Source organism: Diabrotica virgifera, chromosome 8, assembly GCF_917563875.1.
Source record: "Diabrotica virgifera virgifera chromosome 8, PGI_DIABVI_V3a".
Classification (NCBI taxonomy): Eukaryota; Metazoa; Arthropoda; class Insecta; order Coleoptera; family Chrysomelidae; genus Diabrotica; species Diabrotica virgifera.
In genome coordinates this window covers 3,747,662-3,766,665 of record NC_065450.1, presented here as the reverse complement: position 1 = coordinate 3,766,665, position 19,004 = coordinate 3,747,662, and the positions used below count along the sequence as shown (strand labels likewise).

The 19,004-nt window shown below is 31.5% G+C and overlaps 1 protein-coding gene and 2 long non-coding RNA genes across 3 annotated transcripts in view; 1 reads left to right on the top strand and 2 right to left on the bottom strand.

Annotated features, from left to right (window-relative positions):
* Positions 1–7,305, bottom strand: part of LOC126890436 (ras-related protein Rab-1A) — an 83,567-nt gene extending 76,262 nt beyond the window's left edge. The window contains exon 1 of the mRNA XM_050659368.1: positions 7,077–7,305. Within this exon, the coding sequence (XP_050515325.1) occupies positions 7,077–7,090 (14 nt within the window). The 5' untranslated portion in view covers positions 7,091–7,305. The remainder of the gene's footprint in view (positions 1–7,076) is intronic.
* A 3,896-nt stretch (positions 7,306–11,201) lies between these two features.
* On the bottom strand, positions 11,202–12,924 carry LOC126889879 (uncharacterized). The gene is made up of 2 exons (XR_007700203.1): positions 12,294–12,924; positions 11,202–12,236 (listed from the first exon to the last, which is right to left on the bottom strand). It is a non-coding gene; the product is annotated as an uncharacterized LOC126889879 (long non-coding RNA).
* A 4,063-nt stretch (positions 12,925–16,987) lies between these two features.
* LOC126889516 (uncharacterized) lies at positions 16,988–18,550 on the top strand. The gene is made up of 2 exons (XR_007700060.1): positions 16,988–17,485; positions 17,546–18,550. It is a non-coding gene; the product is annotated as an uncharacterized LOC126889516 (long non-coding RNA).
* The last annotated feature ends 454 nt before the right edge of the window (positions 18,551–19,004 follow it).

The following is a 19,004-nucleotide window of genomic DNA, read 5'->3' as shown; positions in this document are numbered from 1 at the left end:
GTTGAGGAATTGAAAGAGATATTTAAATCAATCAGAAACAAAAACTCTTTGGGTTATGATGACATCTCTATAAGAGTTTTCAATAATCTACCAAACTCTGCTTTGGATGTTTTATCTATTTTAATTAATGATAGTTTTAATGCTGGCACATTTCCCGATTTCCTGAAGATAAATGTTGTAATTCCATTGCACAAGGGTGGAGATCACATAAACCCTTCCAATTACAGGCCAATTTCTCTGATACCTACGTTGGCAAAAATAATAGAGAAAATTGTTAAAGCAAGATTAATACAATTTTTAGAGGTTAACCAACTACTAAGTCCGAAACAGTTTGGTTTCCGTGGTAACACTGGCACGACCGACGCGATTTTCAGTTTTTTAGAGATAGCTTACAATAATATTAATTTAGGCGAGATGGTTGCGGCAGTGTTCTGTGATTTAACGAAGGCTTTTGACTGTGTCAATCATGGTTTGCTGCTGCAGAAGCTTAAACACTACGGAATTAAAGATAAGTCACTGAGTTGGATGGAGTCATATTTGTCGGGTAGGAGTCAGTTTGTTAGAGCAGACTGTGACTCTGATTTGATGAATGTAACTTGGGGAGTGCCCCAAGGCTCGGTATTGGGACCAGTTCTGTTTTTGGTATATATAAACGATTTAGCCTACCTTGATGTATCTGCTCATTTCACCCTTTATGCAGATGATACCACTCTTATATGGCATGCTAAAGATTTGAATGTCTTACGCCAATCTGTAGGTAGGGAACTCTTAATGATTGAAAATTGGTGCACAGCGAACTTTTTGACATTAAACACTTCTAAAACCAAGCTTCTGTGTTTTAAACATGTTATGCCTGAATTACATCTGGAACTTGAACCTCAGCTGTCCGTCAGGTTTCTTGGCCTGAATATTGATCCTGACCTTAAATTTAAATCGCATATTGAAGCCTTGAATTCAAAACTTGCATCTGGATGCTATGCAATACGGCTGACTAGAAGGGAGCTTGGTTTTGCCCAAGCAAGAACTGTGTACTTTGCACTGGTAGAGTCACATCTTAGATTCGCAATTCAGTTTTGGGGAGCGTGTAGTCAGGAGCTTTTCAGTAGTGTGTTTTTGCTTCAAAAAAAGGCAGTACGCCTGTTGTGCCAGGTAAATTCTAGAGAAACGTGTAAACCTTTATTTATTAAACACAGTATCCTTACACTTGTATCTCTTTTCATTTTGGAAACGGCAAGCATTATTTTTAAGAATAAACATCTATATGAAAATAATAATCGATCTGGACGATTTGCTAGCAATTTAGCTTTGATTATACCTAGAAGCACACTAGTCAAAGACTCATTTATTTTTAACGGCATCAAAATTTTTAATAAACTACCTAGTGAAATAAAAAATTTGGAAACTATTAGAAAGTTTAGAAATTCATTAGATAGACTGCTCGCTAAGAGGGCCTATTATGATCTGACAGAATTTTTTGAGGACCATTGGAGCTGATGTATTTGTGATCTTGTGTATATTTTTTTTTTTTTTTGTCAATTTGTTTGTCATTAATGTTTGTGATATAGTTTTACAGCTTGTAGTTTGTTTGTTTTTTATTTTTGACAATACTACATATTTTGTAGTTGTTATACAGGGTGTCCCGAAAAGAATGGTCATAAATTATACCACACATTCTAAGGTCAAAAATAGTTCGGTTGAACCTAACTTACCTTAGTACAAATGTGCTCATAAAAAAAGTTACAGCCCTCCGAAGTTAAAAAATAAAAATCGATTTTTTTCAATATATCGAAAACTCTCAGAGATTTTTTATTGAAAACAGGCATGTATCATTCTTATGGCAGGACCACCTTAAAACAAAATTATAGTGAAATTTGTCAACCCCATAAAAAATTTATGGGGATTTTGTTCCCTTAAACCCCCCAAACTTTTGTGTACGTTCCAATTAATTCATTATTGTGGTACCATTAGTTGAACACAACGTTTTTAAAACTTTTTTGCCTCTTAGTATTTTTTCAATAAGCCAGTTTTTATCGAGATGCGGCTTCTTTTTTACTATATTTACATAAAAAATTTATGGGGGTTTTGTTCCTTTAAACCCCCCAAATGTTTGTGTACGTTCCAATTAAGCTATTATTGTGGTACCATTAGTTAAACACAGTGTTTTTAAAACTTTTTTGCCTCTTAGTCTTTTTTTGATAAGTCAACTTTTATCGAGATATGGCTTCTTTTTCAAAATATACCAAAAAATTTAAGTTATAAATAAATTTTCAAATTATTAACAGGTGTCTATAATCATACTTAACCATATACAAATATGTGGTGGATACGACAAATATTCAAAATATCTCAATAAACACTGGCTTATCAATAAAGTACTAAGAGGCAAGAAAGTTTTAAAAATATTGTGTTTAACTAATGGTGCCACAATAATAATTTAATTGGAACGTACATAAAAGTTTGGGGGGGTTTAAGGGAACAAAACCCCCATAAAATTTTTATGGGGTGCACAAATTTCACTATAATTTTTTTTTAAGATGTTGCTGCGATAAAAATTCCTCATGTCCATTTTCAATAAAAAACCTCTAGGAGTTTTCGATATATGAAAAAAAATAGATTTTCATTTTGTAACTTCAAAGGGCTGTAACTTTTTTTGTGTGCACTATTGTATATAGGTAAGTGAGGTTCAATCAACCTATTTTTGACCCCAGAATCTGTGGTATAATTTATGACCAATCTTTTCGGGACACCCTGTATAATGTAAATGTGTTATGTGTTATATTTTATATTTAGTCATATTTTAATTTAATTTATTTATTTAAAACTCTTAAACAGTGTTTGTCAACAAGATTTTTTCTTAGACAATAAACATATATTCTCTCTCTCTCTCTCTCTCTCTCTCTCTCTCTCTCTCTCTCTCTCTCTCTCTCTCTCTATACAGTTTCTTGGACATAATGACAATTCACGGTAACAAACAGACAAAGTGAAGTATAAATAAAAATGTTTTAATAATACTACTTATCTTACTCACGGGGAAGACAAATCCAAGACACAAAAATTATAATAAATATATTTATTAAAAACACGCATACATTCCTTTCACACCTTTTTTTGCACTGATATATACATAACTTGAAAGATTTAGCAACTTAACTCCATCCTTTCTGTGTGCGCATGCACGCTGAATAATAAAAATTCACCCCCAATCGTGCCTAAAGACACTAAACTTCAAAAAAATTACATTACAAGAAATACATTAAAAATTTAAAAATTCTTCAATACTGTAAAAAGCATGGCTAACTAGAAATGTTTTTAGATTTTTTTCAAGCATTTAATAGTGTCAAAATGCATCTTATGTGTCACTGACATGTCACTGAACTTATTAAAATATTTGATCCCAATGTAGCTAGGAGCATGTTGTGCGACTACCAGGTGGGAAAAAGGCTGATGTATGTTATCCTTTAGGCATGTGTTATGTGGATGTATATCAGCGTTCCTAAGGAATGTTTGGTCATGGTTTTTTATATACCTACATTATTAGTTGTAAAATATATAGGCTAGTGTAGTATAATTTAGTATTCTTTTGTCATTGTTTATTTTATTGATTAATTGTTTTGTCATTCAAATTAATTCTACTGTCAAGTTTTATGTGAATAAAGCCTAATTTTGTAAAAGGCATTTTTACTACAATTTTATTCACATAAATATACCAAATATACAATGGAGAAGTACTTTAGACCTGATAAACTAGAGGCTGATCCAAACTCCCAAACTGCCGCCAAAGAATTTAAACACTGGTACGAAACATTTAAGAATTTTTTGGAAAGCAATAAATCTACAGAAAAATCGCTAGAAGATAAAGACAAGTACATGCTTTTAATCAATTTTGTCTCACATTCAGTATATGATTACATAAGCGAAGCAAAAACATACATTTCTGCTATCAAAATTTTGGAAGAATTGTATATTAAACCTACAAATGAGATTTACGCAAGACATATTCTAGCTACAAGAAAACAACAAATAAACGAATCTATAGATCAGTATGCTCAACAGTTAAAGCTTTTGGCTAAAAATTGTAATTTTAAAGCAGTTTCTTCAGAAGAAAATAAAAATGACTATATTCGTGATGCTTTTATTAATGGTCTCGTTCAATCTAATATACGTCAAAGATTACTAGAGTTTAGTTCTTTATCTTTGGACGAAGCATTATCTAAATCTAGATCTTTAGAAGATTCTCAAAAACAGTCTGATACATATCATGCAGCATTAAATAATATAGCATCTTGTAGTCATCCAAATTCAGAACAAACTACTTTAGCTTCTGTTCAAACAAAACCTGGTCAGACAGTGCATTACCTAACCATGGTTTTTGTGTATAAAATATTGAACTCGTTGGCTCCATCTTACTTTCAAAAATATGTTTCTTTTCAGAGAGATGTACATGATTATAATACAAGGGGTACAAATAATCTACATATTGTTGAGTTTAAAAATAGCTTTATGATGAATTCTTTAATTTGCAAAGGGTTTAAAGAATATAATGAACTACCTCTCGATTTAAGAACTTGTAGAAACATTAATACATTCAAGTACAGTTTAAAAAAATATATTATAGAGAATAAGATGTGTTGAATGTATTTGTGTTGCCTTATATGTGTACTTATTGTGCTTACATTAATCGCATTAATATTTTATTCAAATGTTTGTGGCTTTCGATATTGACATTTTAATTAGTTTGAGTTTTTTACTTTTTAAATTTTAAATTATCAAATGTTTGTGGCTTTAGATATTGACATTTTAAATTAGTTTTAGTTTTTTACTTTTTAAATTATGTTATGGACTATATCAATACTTGTATTGTTTTGACTATATGTACTTTAGCATGTTTATATTAGGTTATCCTATTTCAAATAAAGTATTATTATTATAGTAATTGAATGTTTGAATCAAATGTTTTGTTTATATGGAATGCCGGCATATATACATTCTGACAGGGGAACTAGCTTTACTTCACAAGAATTTATTAATTATCTACACTCTAAAGGAATATCTTCAAGTAGAACAACACCATATAACCCTGGAGGAAATGGTCAAGTCGAGAGATACAATGGAATTATATGGAAAGCAGTGAATCTAGCATTGAAAACCAAAAATTTAGACATCACTAAATGGGAGAGTGTTCTACCAGATGCTCTGCACTCTATAAGAAGTTTACTGTGTACAGCAACCAATTGTACACCTCATGAACGTTTGTTTACGTATCAGCGAAGATCAACTAGCGGAACTTCTATTCCATCATGGCTTAAAGATTCAGACAAAGTATTACTAAGAAAATTTGTACGAAAAAGTAAGTTTGATCCTTTAGTTGAAGAGGTTGATCTTTTAGAAGCCAATTCAGATTACGCCTTAATACAGTATCCAAACGGAAAGAAAAGTACAGTATCGACGAAGCATTTAGCTCCTAGAGGTGACCTGAAATTATTGAATCAAGATAATGATGAAGATGAAAATGAAAGTCCAAATAATACACTAGAGAATTCCACTACTGAATCAATACCAGAGGACATAGAAAATTTATCTATTCAAGAACCCAATCAAGTACCTGATGATAATCATGAACCAAGATTGGAAAATTCAGATTTTCAATCTAGCCGTAAATCAGCTAGAACTAAAAATAAACCACGATATTTGCAAGATTTTGTTCAAAAATAGGGCCGGGTGAATGTAGTATAATTTAGTATTCTTTTGTCATTGTTTATTTTATAGAATAATTGTTTTGTCATTCAAATTAATTCTACTGTCAAGTTTTATGTGAATAAAAGCCTAATTTTGTAAAAGGCATTTTTACTACAGCTAGGAAGAGTTAAGAGTGAAAATCCCCATTCGGTATTTTCTTTAACATTGATTTAAGTCCAAGATATCATTCTGACTTCGTTCTTTTAAATCGTATGGCTTTCCTATGCATTTTTGTCCACAGCATTTGCTCGGTTCTTATGGGGACCACCCATATCTCCAGGTATACACCCTCCACCTTCCTGACTATCAATTAGGTTAAAATAGCATAGTTAATTACATATCTGTTATATTGAAAGTGTCCAAAAATGTTTTCTTACAAACTTGAAGTCGATGTTCTGCTAATTGCAAATTATATTCATATGTCCAGTTTGTCCTTGGCTCTTTTAACTTTGCAACCTTTCTCTCTTGTCTGAGAATATTTCCACATAAATATTCTCTCTGTTTGTCATGATCAGCTATTGCCCAAAAATGATTAATAAATTGAGTAATTTATTTTCATATAGGTAATTTCATTTACATTTTCGTTAATTTTCCAGTTTTTCTAGTATACTCTTAGCCAGCGATACTATTTCTAAAAGATATTCATTTTGCAAACACTTGGATCTCTTTGTTTCTTCCTTCCAAAATTTTTTCTCTTTGAATATTGTTTTTTCTTAGCAGACCTATCTAATGACCTTTCGTGCATTTAGAAGTTTACGCTGTCGATGTTTCTTGAGCGTGTAATCCACTGTGAACATCAGGTACCTTATTTTTATAAGTAGAAGTTAGTTCGGTCATAAATGATATAGATGCTACAATGTTATAAAAAATATTCATCAATAATAAAAAATTTTAATATTACATTTGTTACAATGTTTTGTCCACCAAGTCATTCAAAATTTGCACTTACAATGAGGTTATTCTGTTAAATAACTTTATTATAAGATATGAAAAAAGTTTAAAATGAAGGTTATTCTTTTTAGATGTCATAATTTAAGCTATAGTTGAAAAACATTGTAGAGTTACAAAGTTATTCATATCAGGTGTCAATATCATGACTACATTCACTTGAAAATCATAGTACATGGTGGGCGGATAGAAAATCCTTCATGTTAAATTGTCATGAGTGTTCATTATATCTCTTTTAGTGGATTATATATATGTTTATATAAAGATATGTGTATATATCTGTGTACTTATATAAAAAATCTTAAGTGTATTGGTATAGTAGTAATACTAAAACACCTTACTTTCATTGTCAAAGTAAGGTAAGGAAATAAGAAAGATAAATCAATACTCACTACTCGGGATTCATTTTCTACGTTTATATTATTATGGTGAATACGTAAAAATATTGTTTTTGTATCTATTGCACTTTAGTAATCTTCACTAGTTTTTTAAGGATTTTTTGTATGCAGTTTTAGAAATTTAGAACGACGTATTTGTTAAATCCCAATCCCAACAACTTGATTCATTTGACTGACGTATTAGACGTATTGCCAAAGTGGCAGCGCAATCGGTAATGGCAGATTGAAAGGCGGGATATTCAAATTGTAGGAATATTAATAATCAGTTCTGAATAAATTTACTTTACAGACACTTTTCGTTATTATCAAATTTCGTGCTTATTTAGTAAAAAATAACAATAAGTTATTTTACAGTCGCATTTAGTACGTATAATTTAATGACCGAAAAGATTTTTGTTCGCGTTGGTTTTGTGACTAGGGATAAAATTGTAGGTAGGTTCCGTATTGAACAAAAGTTAAATGTGCTTCCAGCACTTGTATCGACTGATAAATAATTAAGTTTAAATTTATATATGATTTATATGAAGACTAGAGTTGAAATTAAAATTATTTGGGACAGGACAAAATGTAGAGCATTTCAGGAGACGTTAGGTTCGTTCCAAGACGACACATTTGTACGATCCCTTGAACCACCACGAAATCGATTGGACTGTTTTAATGCGCAGAATCGCCCTTGAACGGTTTTCTTTCGATCCCGAACCGATTACCGGTACGTAACCCTCTTGGAACGTATTTGTGACTTGTGTACCATTTCAAGTTCGAGTTGCGCCTGAGCCATTTTCAGTTCGAGTACCACAGACCCACTAGTAGTTTGATAGATGGTTATAAATTAATATTTCTAACATGTTCATTAAACATCACTTCAACTTCAAAATCTTCCTCAGAATCGATATCTGACATAAAATCGTTGTCTTCTATAAAAAAATATAAATTATCTTTAAATATTTTTAAGATTAATTTGAAAAAAAAAAGAATTAATAGAGAGTTATCAAGTAACTCGAGGAGAATACGGTAACGTTATTTTAGCAATGGAGCATGCGCAGTATGAATATTGAATAACGGAAATGATTTTAACGTTAACGTACTCCGTTACGGTAGGTCGGATAGCGGGCTTAAAATACGGTAACGTTAGCAGCGAATCGCACCAATTCGGCAGGACTCGGAGTGACTCGACCATTTCAGTTCTGTCATGTTCATGTAATAAATAAATATGTTGGGTTATGAAATTTTATTTTGTATGTTAACAGGTGTTTTGTCTTTGTTTTCTTGGCTTGGTTTTGGTTTGGTTGAGTTTAAAGTTTTAGTTCCTCTCAGCATTACTTACCAGTACAGGTATGGCCAGTTTCTGTTACAATAGGTCTGTTCGTACAGGAATCAGAAACTATCACTGACTATCAGCAACTGCATGACGCATGCGTGTTTCAATATTAGCGTTCGCACAACAACAAGAAACTGTCAGTGATTTAAAATCATCTGTTCGCAGAGCGAACATTTTGAAGTTGTGGATTAGTTGGTGACAGTCAGAAGAATTTGCAGATTGTCTGCTTATTTTGAATCAGAGACTTGCGCAGTTTGAATTCGTTGAATCAAACATACGTCAAGATCAAATCCAAATCCCTAACCATAAATATTTTCAAGTGAAGTTGAAGGTTATAATCTGTATTTTTTGTTTTGTTTAGTTTGTATTTTTGAACATAAATAAATAAATAGTACAACATGGACGTAAGTAAATACCTATTTAAAATAATGTATAATTTGTATATTTTTATTATTCTTTCTATATTGCAATAACAAAATACGTTCCTCATTTTCGGTCTTTTTTCTCAACAATTTACTTGTGGACTATTCAAACAAGATTTAAAACTAACATAAGATATTAAATTTGTAATCCGTTCGCAGAGCATCAAAATTTGCAACTAGTTTCTTACAGTTTCCAATCACACCTGCGCAGTGCGGAATTGCCAACCGGTTGGAAATTTGTCTGTACGAACAGACCTAATTATAGCTGATATCCCTAACAATTGTACATGCCTTGGAATATCCTGTTTTTCAAACCGAAAATACTGTAAAGGGCTATTTATAAACTCGACGTTGACGTTAACGTTGCCGTTCGACGGTGACCTTGACGGTCGACGTTCTGAGGTGCATTTATAAACTTTCGTTGACGGTGCCGTTGCAGTTAGCCGTAATGTCATGTCATATTTCTTATTTCTCTCTAACCTTACATTTTTAATTTTTTGGAATTTGAAATGGTTTGATGAGATGATGAGCAACCAAAACAAAACATTAACATTTTAATTATTGGTTTTAGCAGTTTATTAGAAACTTGCAAGTGTTGAATGTAGAATGTTGATAACTGCAAATGAATATGAAAACATGTAGGTACTGTTCCCTGTTCAGCTTAACCAAATGGAGAAAAGAAATTATTAGAAATTAGAAATTTTTGAAGTTTATTAGAAATAGTTGGAGGAAGATTGTTGCAAAAAGGGTCCTATATTCTGTTAGAGATAGTTATGTGAATTTTTTATCTGACAAGAATCATATACCTACAGAGAATATTTTTAAAATAAATATCAACAATATTGTGATGAAATTAGTAGTGTACATAATTTTTGTATGCATGAAATTGAAAATATGTATGGTATGTACTATTCGGATCAACCAAATGGATTTATGGAGAATTAATAGACCATGGATCAACAGAATCATTTATACATTACATCATAGTATAATCATACATTATATATTTTTCTTCTGGCAATGCTGTACACAATTATTTTAAAAATAAATATATCAAATAAATTTTAGGTAGTTTCTTATTGCTACTTTCAATATTAATAATATAATGCATATGCCTTTTGTAAGAGAAAATTGTGATAAAATGCGAGTTCCTTTATATCACATTTTGGCTTTCTCTTCCTCAGGTAGGACTGGGTTAGTAGTCACCCTGAGAAGCAAGGTCTTCTGACATTGTTATCACAAATGGTAACATTACTCCAGTAGTGATCCTTTCTCGAGTTAAATTGCTTTTTTGGTAATTTGCTACATTAGTATGGCTACGCTCTGAAATTTGCACAGTATATTTTTGGCTACTTTTTATTTACTTTACATAATTTTCCTATTCTATATTTATAGTTATACTCGATAGTAACAAAGAGTTTCTCTTATCCTGCCCACAGAGTTATATATTAGCATAGAGAGAGTGTCATTCAGAGCGAAGTGACGACACCATCTTTTTTATTTGGATTAGTGCGGTTTCACTCTTACGCATAGTAAAGCTGCGACAGTTGTCCTCGCCTTCCGTACCTATACTCACACTTAATGTCATCTTAGTTTCTCGATACAATGTGTTAGAAAGAGATACCACAAACCAGTCCATGAGATCTTGTCGTCAGGAAGCGCGGAAGGTAGGCTCACTCTATGTTAATATTATATATCTCTATGATCCTGCCCCTTACAAATAAATGACTGTAACCTCAATAAAAAACTAGAGTCTATTATATCAACGGTTAAATACTGAAACCTCAAAATCTACAACTTTTCAGGATAGTGAAATAACTTTGTTGTTTAGTACATGTTTTTATCTCTTCTGTAAAAAAGTATGTTTTGGTATTTTTTTTTCAAAGTATTAAATAATAAATAATGAGAAAGAAAAAGCCTGTACAAAACAGAGAAGTTTTTCACTCTACTGAAAAGTTGTAGATTGTAACTTATGAGGTTTCAGTATTTAACTGTCGATATATACCAATATGAATGGTACAGAAGAATGGCAATAGTTCATTTGAATTTATTTGGAGAAAATTTAAATTTAATATTTATTAACTTATTATAAAGTCAAATTTAAAGAATAATAATAATTACTTTGACTTTATAAGTTAAATCTTAATTTTCAATTTGTTCGAAATTAATCCAAATGGACTATTGCCATTCTTTGTCTATACCATTGTTTATTTACACAATTGGTCTAGTTATACAATGTCTATACCCTTCATATATTATTTATAAATATTAAAAAAAATTTATTATTTAAAATATTATTTTCAATCATTTTGTAAAACTTTCCTGTTGTGATCTTTTATTATTACATAAAACATAAGCAAAGAAATAAAAAGACAGCAGTACAATGAATTGTTTTATTTATTATTAATAAAAAAACTAAGTAATCTATAAAACATTAAAACAACAAACTAAATTAATAACAATGTAAGAAAAAACGCGAACATATCTGCTTCCTTGCCTCAAGGGTCGTTCAAGTATTACGTATCAAGTATTATGCGGGAGGTCAAAAATTGGGTTACGTATTAGTTAAACACCCATTACAGTGCTTTACATAGGGTGGGTCTAAAATCACGTTACATAATACTTGAACGCTCTCTCAGCAGCACCTTCAGGATTCAATGCCTTCAAGCATGCACGAACATATTGAGAAAATGTATTATTTAAGATAGTGTTTGAGAAACAAGACTACTTACCATTTTTTATGAAGCAGTGATTAAATTTGAGTGTAATGCCCTAATTGATACTGTAAGAAATGAAAACTCACTTTTAAGTACTGAACATAAAAGAAAATGACTAACAGACTAGGTTTTCCTGGAGATAAATGTGTGCACATCTTGTGATGTGTCTGATATATAGGTTCATCCTCAAATATAATTTCAATAGGTGCATAAGAGACAGTGGAAGATGTTCTGCTGCCTTCTTCATTTTTTAAATTATCTTTGTAGCCTTAAATGTCCCTTATAAAACAATTATAAGAATTAATAAACCACAAATATATAGACTGACACTAAACTTGGAAGAATGTTGTAAAAAGGTCCTTATATCCAGGGTGCTCAGTAAAAAAGTGTCTGTTGATTGCAGGAGGGTAAGTTACTTTCTGATGCCTCAATTCTAGCATGAAACTTATTTTTTCCTTTTCTAAAACGATCAGGATCACATCCACTAAAATCAATGAATAAATTGAAATTTTACCAAAACGTTTTTTGTATTCTTACTACCACTAACTGTTTCTTTTGGTAATTTCATCTCATGGTGCATCTTTGTTTCCTTGCGCTTTTGTAATCTTTATGGACTTTATGCTATAGACTATAAAGGAACTCGCAATTTTGCATAAGATCTATGCCCTAATGTTTTCAATAGATATCTCTATATTCGCTGAAATAATAGAAATTAATAAAATATAGGACAAACCTTTTTTAAATTATTTCTTACCATACCATTACCATAAATATAATTGACTGTACTCCAATACCATATTAAATATTAGAGGTATTTTAAAACTTGAGAATGTTTTCTGTATTTACAAACAACAAATAATTATTTAGTTTGTTTTGACAAACCTTGTCAGTTTTTATTTTTTATGATGCTACGCTACAGCTTATTGTTCATGTCCTGTGATCGTGCCGTTAACGGCCAAAAAAGATGAATCTTCCTACCGTCAACGTCAACGGCGAACGAAGTTTATAAATGGAAGCATGAGTTTCCCATAAGACCATCTTTTGACGTTAACGGTGCTGTTGCCGTTCGACGTTGACGGTGAGTTTATAAATAGCCCTTTAGGCTTGTTCAGGTTTAAGGTATCGAAATTAAAGACAGGGGCAAAATTACAAAATATGTATCTTGGGTGAAAGAAAACAAAAACAGAAAAAAATTTAAACAAATTTAATTATTTTGCTGTCAAATACGAAATTTGACTGACAGCTGCCAACTATTAACGTGAAGCAGAAATTCGACCACTTGATAACTCTAAAATTACATATACGTTAAAACTTATACCGTAAAAAAATAGCGTTTACGTGTCAAAATAACGGATGGATAGAATTTTACTTGATAACTCTCTAATAATTATTTAAACGGAAATCAAGATTCACAGGTACTAATAGCGTAAATTGTGGATTATTCTATTATTGAATCATCAGCTGATCTCGTAGCAGTGACCAGTAAAAATGAAAACAATCCTAACTGCGCAAGTCAGTACAAATGGTTTCTGCTTGAAGGCATGTATCAAAAGGGCCGTTCAGTTACCGATTTCGAAGCGGTACATGGATCGCTTGGAACAACACAGTGTACGATACGAATCATCGTTCATGTTCGCTTGGAACGCATTTTTTATAATGCGCATGACGAGGGCAGTACGAAGGACGGTTTTCATGTCACTAAGCCCCGTATTCATAGTCGGTACTCAAGTCTGAGTCGATGCTTAAGGTCGACCTTGAAAAAATTTGTATAGAAATTTGTATAAGAATTTGTTCAAGGTCGACCTTAAGCATCGACTCAGACTTGAGTACCGACTATGAATACGGGCCTTAGAACGCGCCTGTTAATTTGTCCAATTAGGCATTCCAATGAAACGTCAAACATGGCCGGGTGTGGGCAAAATCTAACCTTACATCGACATTAATTTGTAAAGAAAATCCTGTTTGGTTGTTTTTATATGTTAATTGTGTAGGGAAATCTGCGAAATTGTGATAACAAATTAAATATGAAGTGGTTTATCGCCTACAGAACTGAATTATCCCATATTAGTTACCAGTATGTGTCAATAACTACTATGGGATAATTCAGTTATGTAGGCGATAAACTAGTTTATATTTATTTGCTACCACAATTTCGGTGCACAACTAACAATAAAAAACAAAACCAAACGGGATATTCTTTACAAAAACTGATGTAAACCCTATATTATTAAATTTCTGCCCACTGCCGGCCATATTATATCACGTGATTTGGAATGGTCCACAGGTCGCAACAGTCGCAACCGTCACCCATTTTAAGATCGGAATCGGAGGACGCAATCTAGGCCCGTCGAGTCTCAAGACAGCGTCGATGCTCAAGACCGACCTTGAACCAAATTTGTGTTTTATAAAACGATCTCGAGACACGGCGCTGTCTTGGAAAGTGTAAAATGACAGGCGAATCTCAAGTCCTCGATCGACCTACCTCGAGACTGCGTTTCTAACCTAACTTTGTTTGTTTTGGTTTGAATTTTGAATAATAATTTTTTGCAATTCAGTTCCAATGTATATTTTTTGTTTTTCTAATAATAATAAAAAATGTATGAAGAATTTTTAGAGTTTATTGATTATATTGAAGAAGAAAATCGCCCGGAAAGTATACAAATTCGTGATAAAAATTATATCTAAAATCCAATGGAGTATTACAATATTGAAGTTCATCAAGGCATTAACAACAAAGATTTTATGCTACCTACTTATAGGAATATAACCAGTTTTTATGAGGTTGCCCATTTTCCAAATGTACAGGTACTGTAAAGACATATTTGTTATTTAGGCCCTTATTATGTAAATTAATAATTGTAGGTACTAGAAGAGAGATTATGTATATTGTTGTTCAACAAGGTTATCAAGTCATTCAATATTTGATCTAAGAGCATTAAGAGCTAAAATGGAATTTTAGCTCTTGGAATCCAGGATTATTAATAGGAATATATTGACAGTGGGTATGCATGCAGACACTATCTTCTCACCCCACTATTACAGCCAGGTATTTATTGATAATTGCTAAATAAATAGTAGGTTATTCAATAGATATAAATGAGCCCCTGAGAGCAAAAGTGGTGTAAGTCAAAAGTACTCTACTATTGTATTTTCACCATATATTTTTGGAATATAAATATATAGTTATCTTCTGTCTTTCTCTTGTTCTACATTCAACTGGAATTTGTTTATTTATTCTGATGATACATTATTGAATCTGTATTATGTTAGATATATTATTTTTTATTTTATTTCTTAATATGTATTTTTTATATTTTATTTTAAAATAAATGAGTATGAGTTTCCCTCTTTTTAAATAAGTATTTATTTGAAAAACCTTTCCTTAAAAAATATAAAATTAATTACACATCTGGACCTCGGAGGTAAACTACACTATGTCATTTCACGGAACTGTGTTTAGCGTGTGTTTGCAACAAAGTTTAGAGCACCTAAAATGTTAAAAAAAGTCTGATATATCCCATAATTAGTTGAAAGACAATATGACTATATTTTAATGATAATATATAACCAATTTGTATAATTCAACTAATAAAATAAGTGGATTAAAGAAACTTATTCAAAAAAACACCATGTCGACATAGTGTAGATTACCTCCGAGGTCCAGGCATGTAAACAGCAATACTGTGATGAGCACTCTAATAACCAGCAAAATAGCGCAAAAAATGGGAAACATATGTTGTGAAATAAAAAGAGATGTAAAATTATCGATAGGAAACATTATATAGTTTTCCACCTTTAGACGTATTGGAGGAGTATGACAACTGTCACAGACATCTAAAGGTGGGAAATTATGTAATGTAATGTAAATTTATAGGTTCCTATTGATAATTGTATACCTCTACTGGTTTCATCCTCCTTTTATTTCACAACATATGACGTTTTCCATCTTTCGTCATTTTGCCAGTTAGTTATTAGCACACTCATCACTGTATACTATTATTTATGCAGATGACATAATCCTCTTAACAAGAAAAAAAACTGAAGTTGTTTAGAAACTTGACGAGGTGAAGCAAGAAAATTGCATGTCTATAAATGAAACAAAATCAAAATATAAAGTGTATTGAAATGTGTGGAGAGATAAAATAGAATAAATTTTTCACACTAAAAACAGGAACAAAGGCATACAAAATTGAAAATGTCAGCCAATTCAAGTATTTAGGAGTGGCAATAATTGATAAATGGGAAGAAGAAAAAGAAATAGAAAAGATACTACTAAGAGAAAGCAGATTGATGGTATATGATTGAAGTCAAAAATGTATGTAGGACAGCTATAATGCAAATATGGATATGAAGCAGTCATTTGACTAGTGGCATTCTATGCTTGTGACACTTAAAACAATAAATAAGAAAGATGAAATGAAAATATACCCTATTCCACGAACATACACCTGTTTTGGATTACTTCGGCAACGAATATTTTACTGTGCAAAATAAGAAGAACGAAAGTAAATTGCAAATTACATTGTTGTTTATTGGAATAATTATTAGCGCTATTTACTTTCGTACTTCTTATGTTGCACAGTAAAATATTTGTTGTCGAAGTAATCCAAAACAGGCATATGTTCGTGGAATGGCCCATAGACATCTAGTTCTGGTAGGGGCTAGCAGTTCGGGTAGACTTCTAGTTCTAGAATTAGGACTGGCAAAAAATGGTAGATATGGAAAGTCAGGTGGCTAGGTCAACATTACTTGAATGTAAGAGCGACATGTAAGACATTATTTTTGGAGGAAAAAAAAGAGAAAGACCATGAAAAAAGTTGTTCGAAGTAGTAAGGAGATTTGGATGATATAGAAGTGTAGAATTGGAGGGGGAGCGTTAATGTCCAGTAGAAATGGGTCGGATATATTTACTTTTGTGCTGTTATTTGGGTAATATTGTTAATATTTTATATCAATATTGTTGTCGCTTGATAGAAACTTCTTCTAATAATTTAATTTTATCTGACTCATTCATATTGACAATTCAGACATATATTTATACATTTTAGAGTAGATGACTTTAAAACATTATCGCTAATATTTATGAGTTGCATTCATGGGACGATTTTATTGAAAGATTGTTAATTCAATTACATAAAATCAACTTTAACTCAAGAATTTGAGTTTAAGAATTTAAACATTAAATAAATTTAATTTCAAACTTAAATTTCTGCTTATTCCCATGAAAATAGTAAATTGCATTTTACATAAGTTCCACCTGTCATGGTTTCTTCTTTGTTTTAAGTCAGATGAAGTCTATAAACATAGAAGAAAGCTTACACCATTAATAAAAAGGCAAGTATTACTAGGATGTACCAGAGTTTTGAGTACTTCGAATATTTCATTAAAACCCATTACTCCCAACCAAGAATAAAGTAAAGTTGGATTTATAGTTTGACGTAGCATAGACGTAGGCCCGTATTTATAGTCGAGTCTCAAGACAGCGTCGATGCTCAAGACCGACCTTGAACCAACTTTGTGTTTTATAAACCGATCTCGAGACACGACGTTGTCTTGGGAAGTGTAAAATGACAGGCGAATCTCAAGTCATCGATCGACCTTCCTCAAGACCGCGATTCTAACCTAACTTTGTTTGTTATTGTTTGAATTTTGAATATTTTAAATTCAGTTCCAACATATATTTTTTGTTTTTCTAATTACAACAAAAATGTATGAAGAAGTAAAAGCATTTTTAGAGTTTATTGATAATATTGGAGAAGAAAATCGCCCGGGAAGTATACAAAAGCGATATATTCAAGATAAAAATATAATCTAAAATACAATGGAGTATTACAATATTGAAGTTCATCAGCGAATCAGCGCATTAACTTAAACAATAAAGGTTTTATGCTACTTATAGGAATATAACCAGTTTTTATGAGGACCCCGCTTTCCAAAAATGTACAGGTACTGTAAAGACATACAATATATTATGTTATTCAGGCTCTTATGTAAATGAATTTGTAGGTACTAGAAGAGAAATTATGTGTATTATTGTTCAACAACAAGGTTATAAGTCATAGGTAAATAATGATCTGGTGGTAAATAGACATGTTAATGATGTGGAACAATTTCTAAATTTTTGGTGACATTTTTTTCAACAATATTTTGCATGAGAATACATTATTGAATACCTACTCTTATTGTGTTTGATTTTTTTGTCTATTATTTCTCAAAATATCATGATCATTGTTCCACAGCCCTTTTTGTTTGAGTTTTGGTCTCTTGGGGAATACAGCTCCATTCCAATCTATTTCAGGATTTGTTCTTGCAATTTTTTATTTTTAAAATATCAATGTCTTATTCTGTTTGTTCCTTATATCTAATCTATAGTCTTTCTCTCGTTATATGTCCAGCTGACATTTGTGTGTTTATTTTGGAAAGTAATTCATATGCTTCCATCCTTCCTCTTAGAACGTGGTCCTATTTTGATGAATGCATATGGATCGTGGTCTTAGAACATCATGGATCATGCTTCTATCCTTCCTCTTAGAACGTGGTCCTATTTTGATGAATGTATATGGATCGTGGTATGCCCTGTATAGTTCAAAATTATATTTCATATGCTTCCATCTTTCCTCTTAGAACGTGGTCCTATTTTGATGAATGTATATGAATCATGGTATGCCCTGTATAGTTCAAAATTATATCTTCTCTGGTCTTCATATTTTAGATGCTATTTAGCCTGATTAGTGCTTTATCGTTGTTTCCAGTGCTTTATCAATTTATCATCATTTATTTTACCTACCTGTCTACTGCTACTCTACTATTGTACTTTCACCATATATTTTTGGAATATAAATATACCTTCTGTCTTTCTCTTGTTCAACTGGAATTTGTTTATTTATTCTGAGAATACATTATTGAATCTGTATTATGTTAGATATATTATTTTTTATTTTATTTCTTAATATGTATTTTTTATATTTTATTTTAAAATAAATGAGTATGAGTTTCCCTCTTCTTAAATAAGTATTTATTTGACAAACCTTTCCTTACCAAATATAAAATTAATTACACATCTGGACCTCAGAGGTAAACTACACTATGTCATTTCGAGCAACTGTGTTTAGCGTTTGTTTGCAACAAAGTTTAGAGCACTTAGGATGTTAATAAAAATCTGATATATCCCATAATTAGTTAAAAGACAATATGACTATATTTTAATGATAATATATAACCAATGTGTATAATCCAACTAATAAAAAAACACCATGTCGACATAGTGTAGATTACCTCCGAGGTCCAGGCGTGTAAACAGCACTCTAATAACCAGCAAAATAGCGCAAAAAATGGAAAACATATGTTGTGAAATAAAAAGAGATGTAAAATTATCTATAGAAACCTATAAATTTACATGACATAGTTTGTCACCTTTAGATGTGTGGGAGGAGTATGACAACTGTCGCAGAGGTCTAAAGGTGGG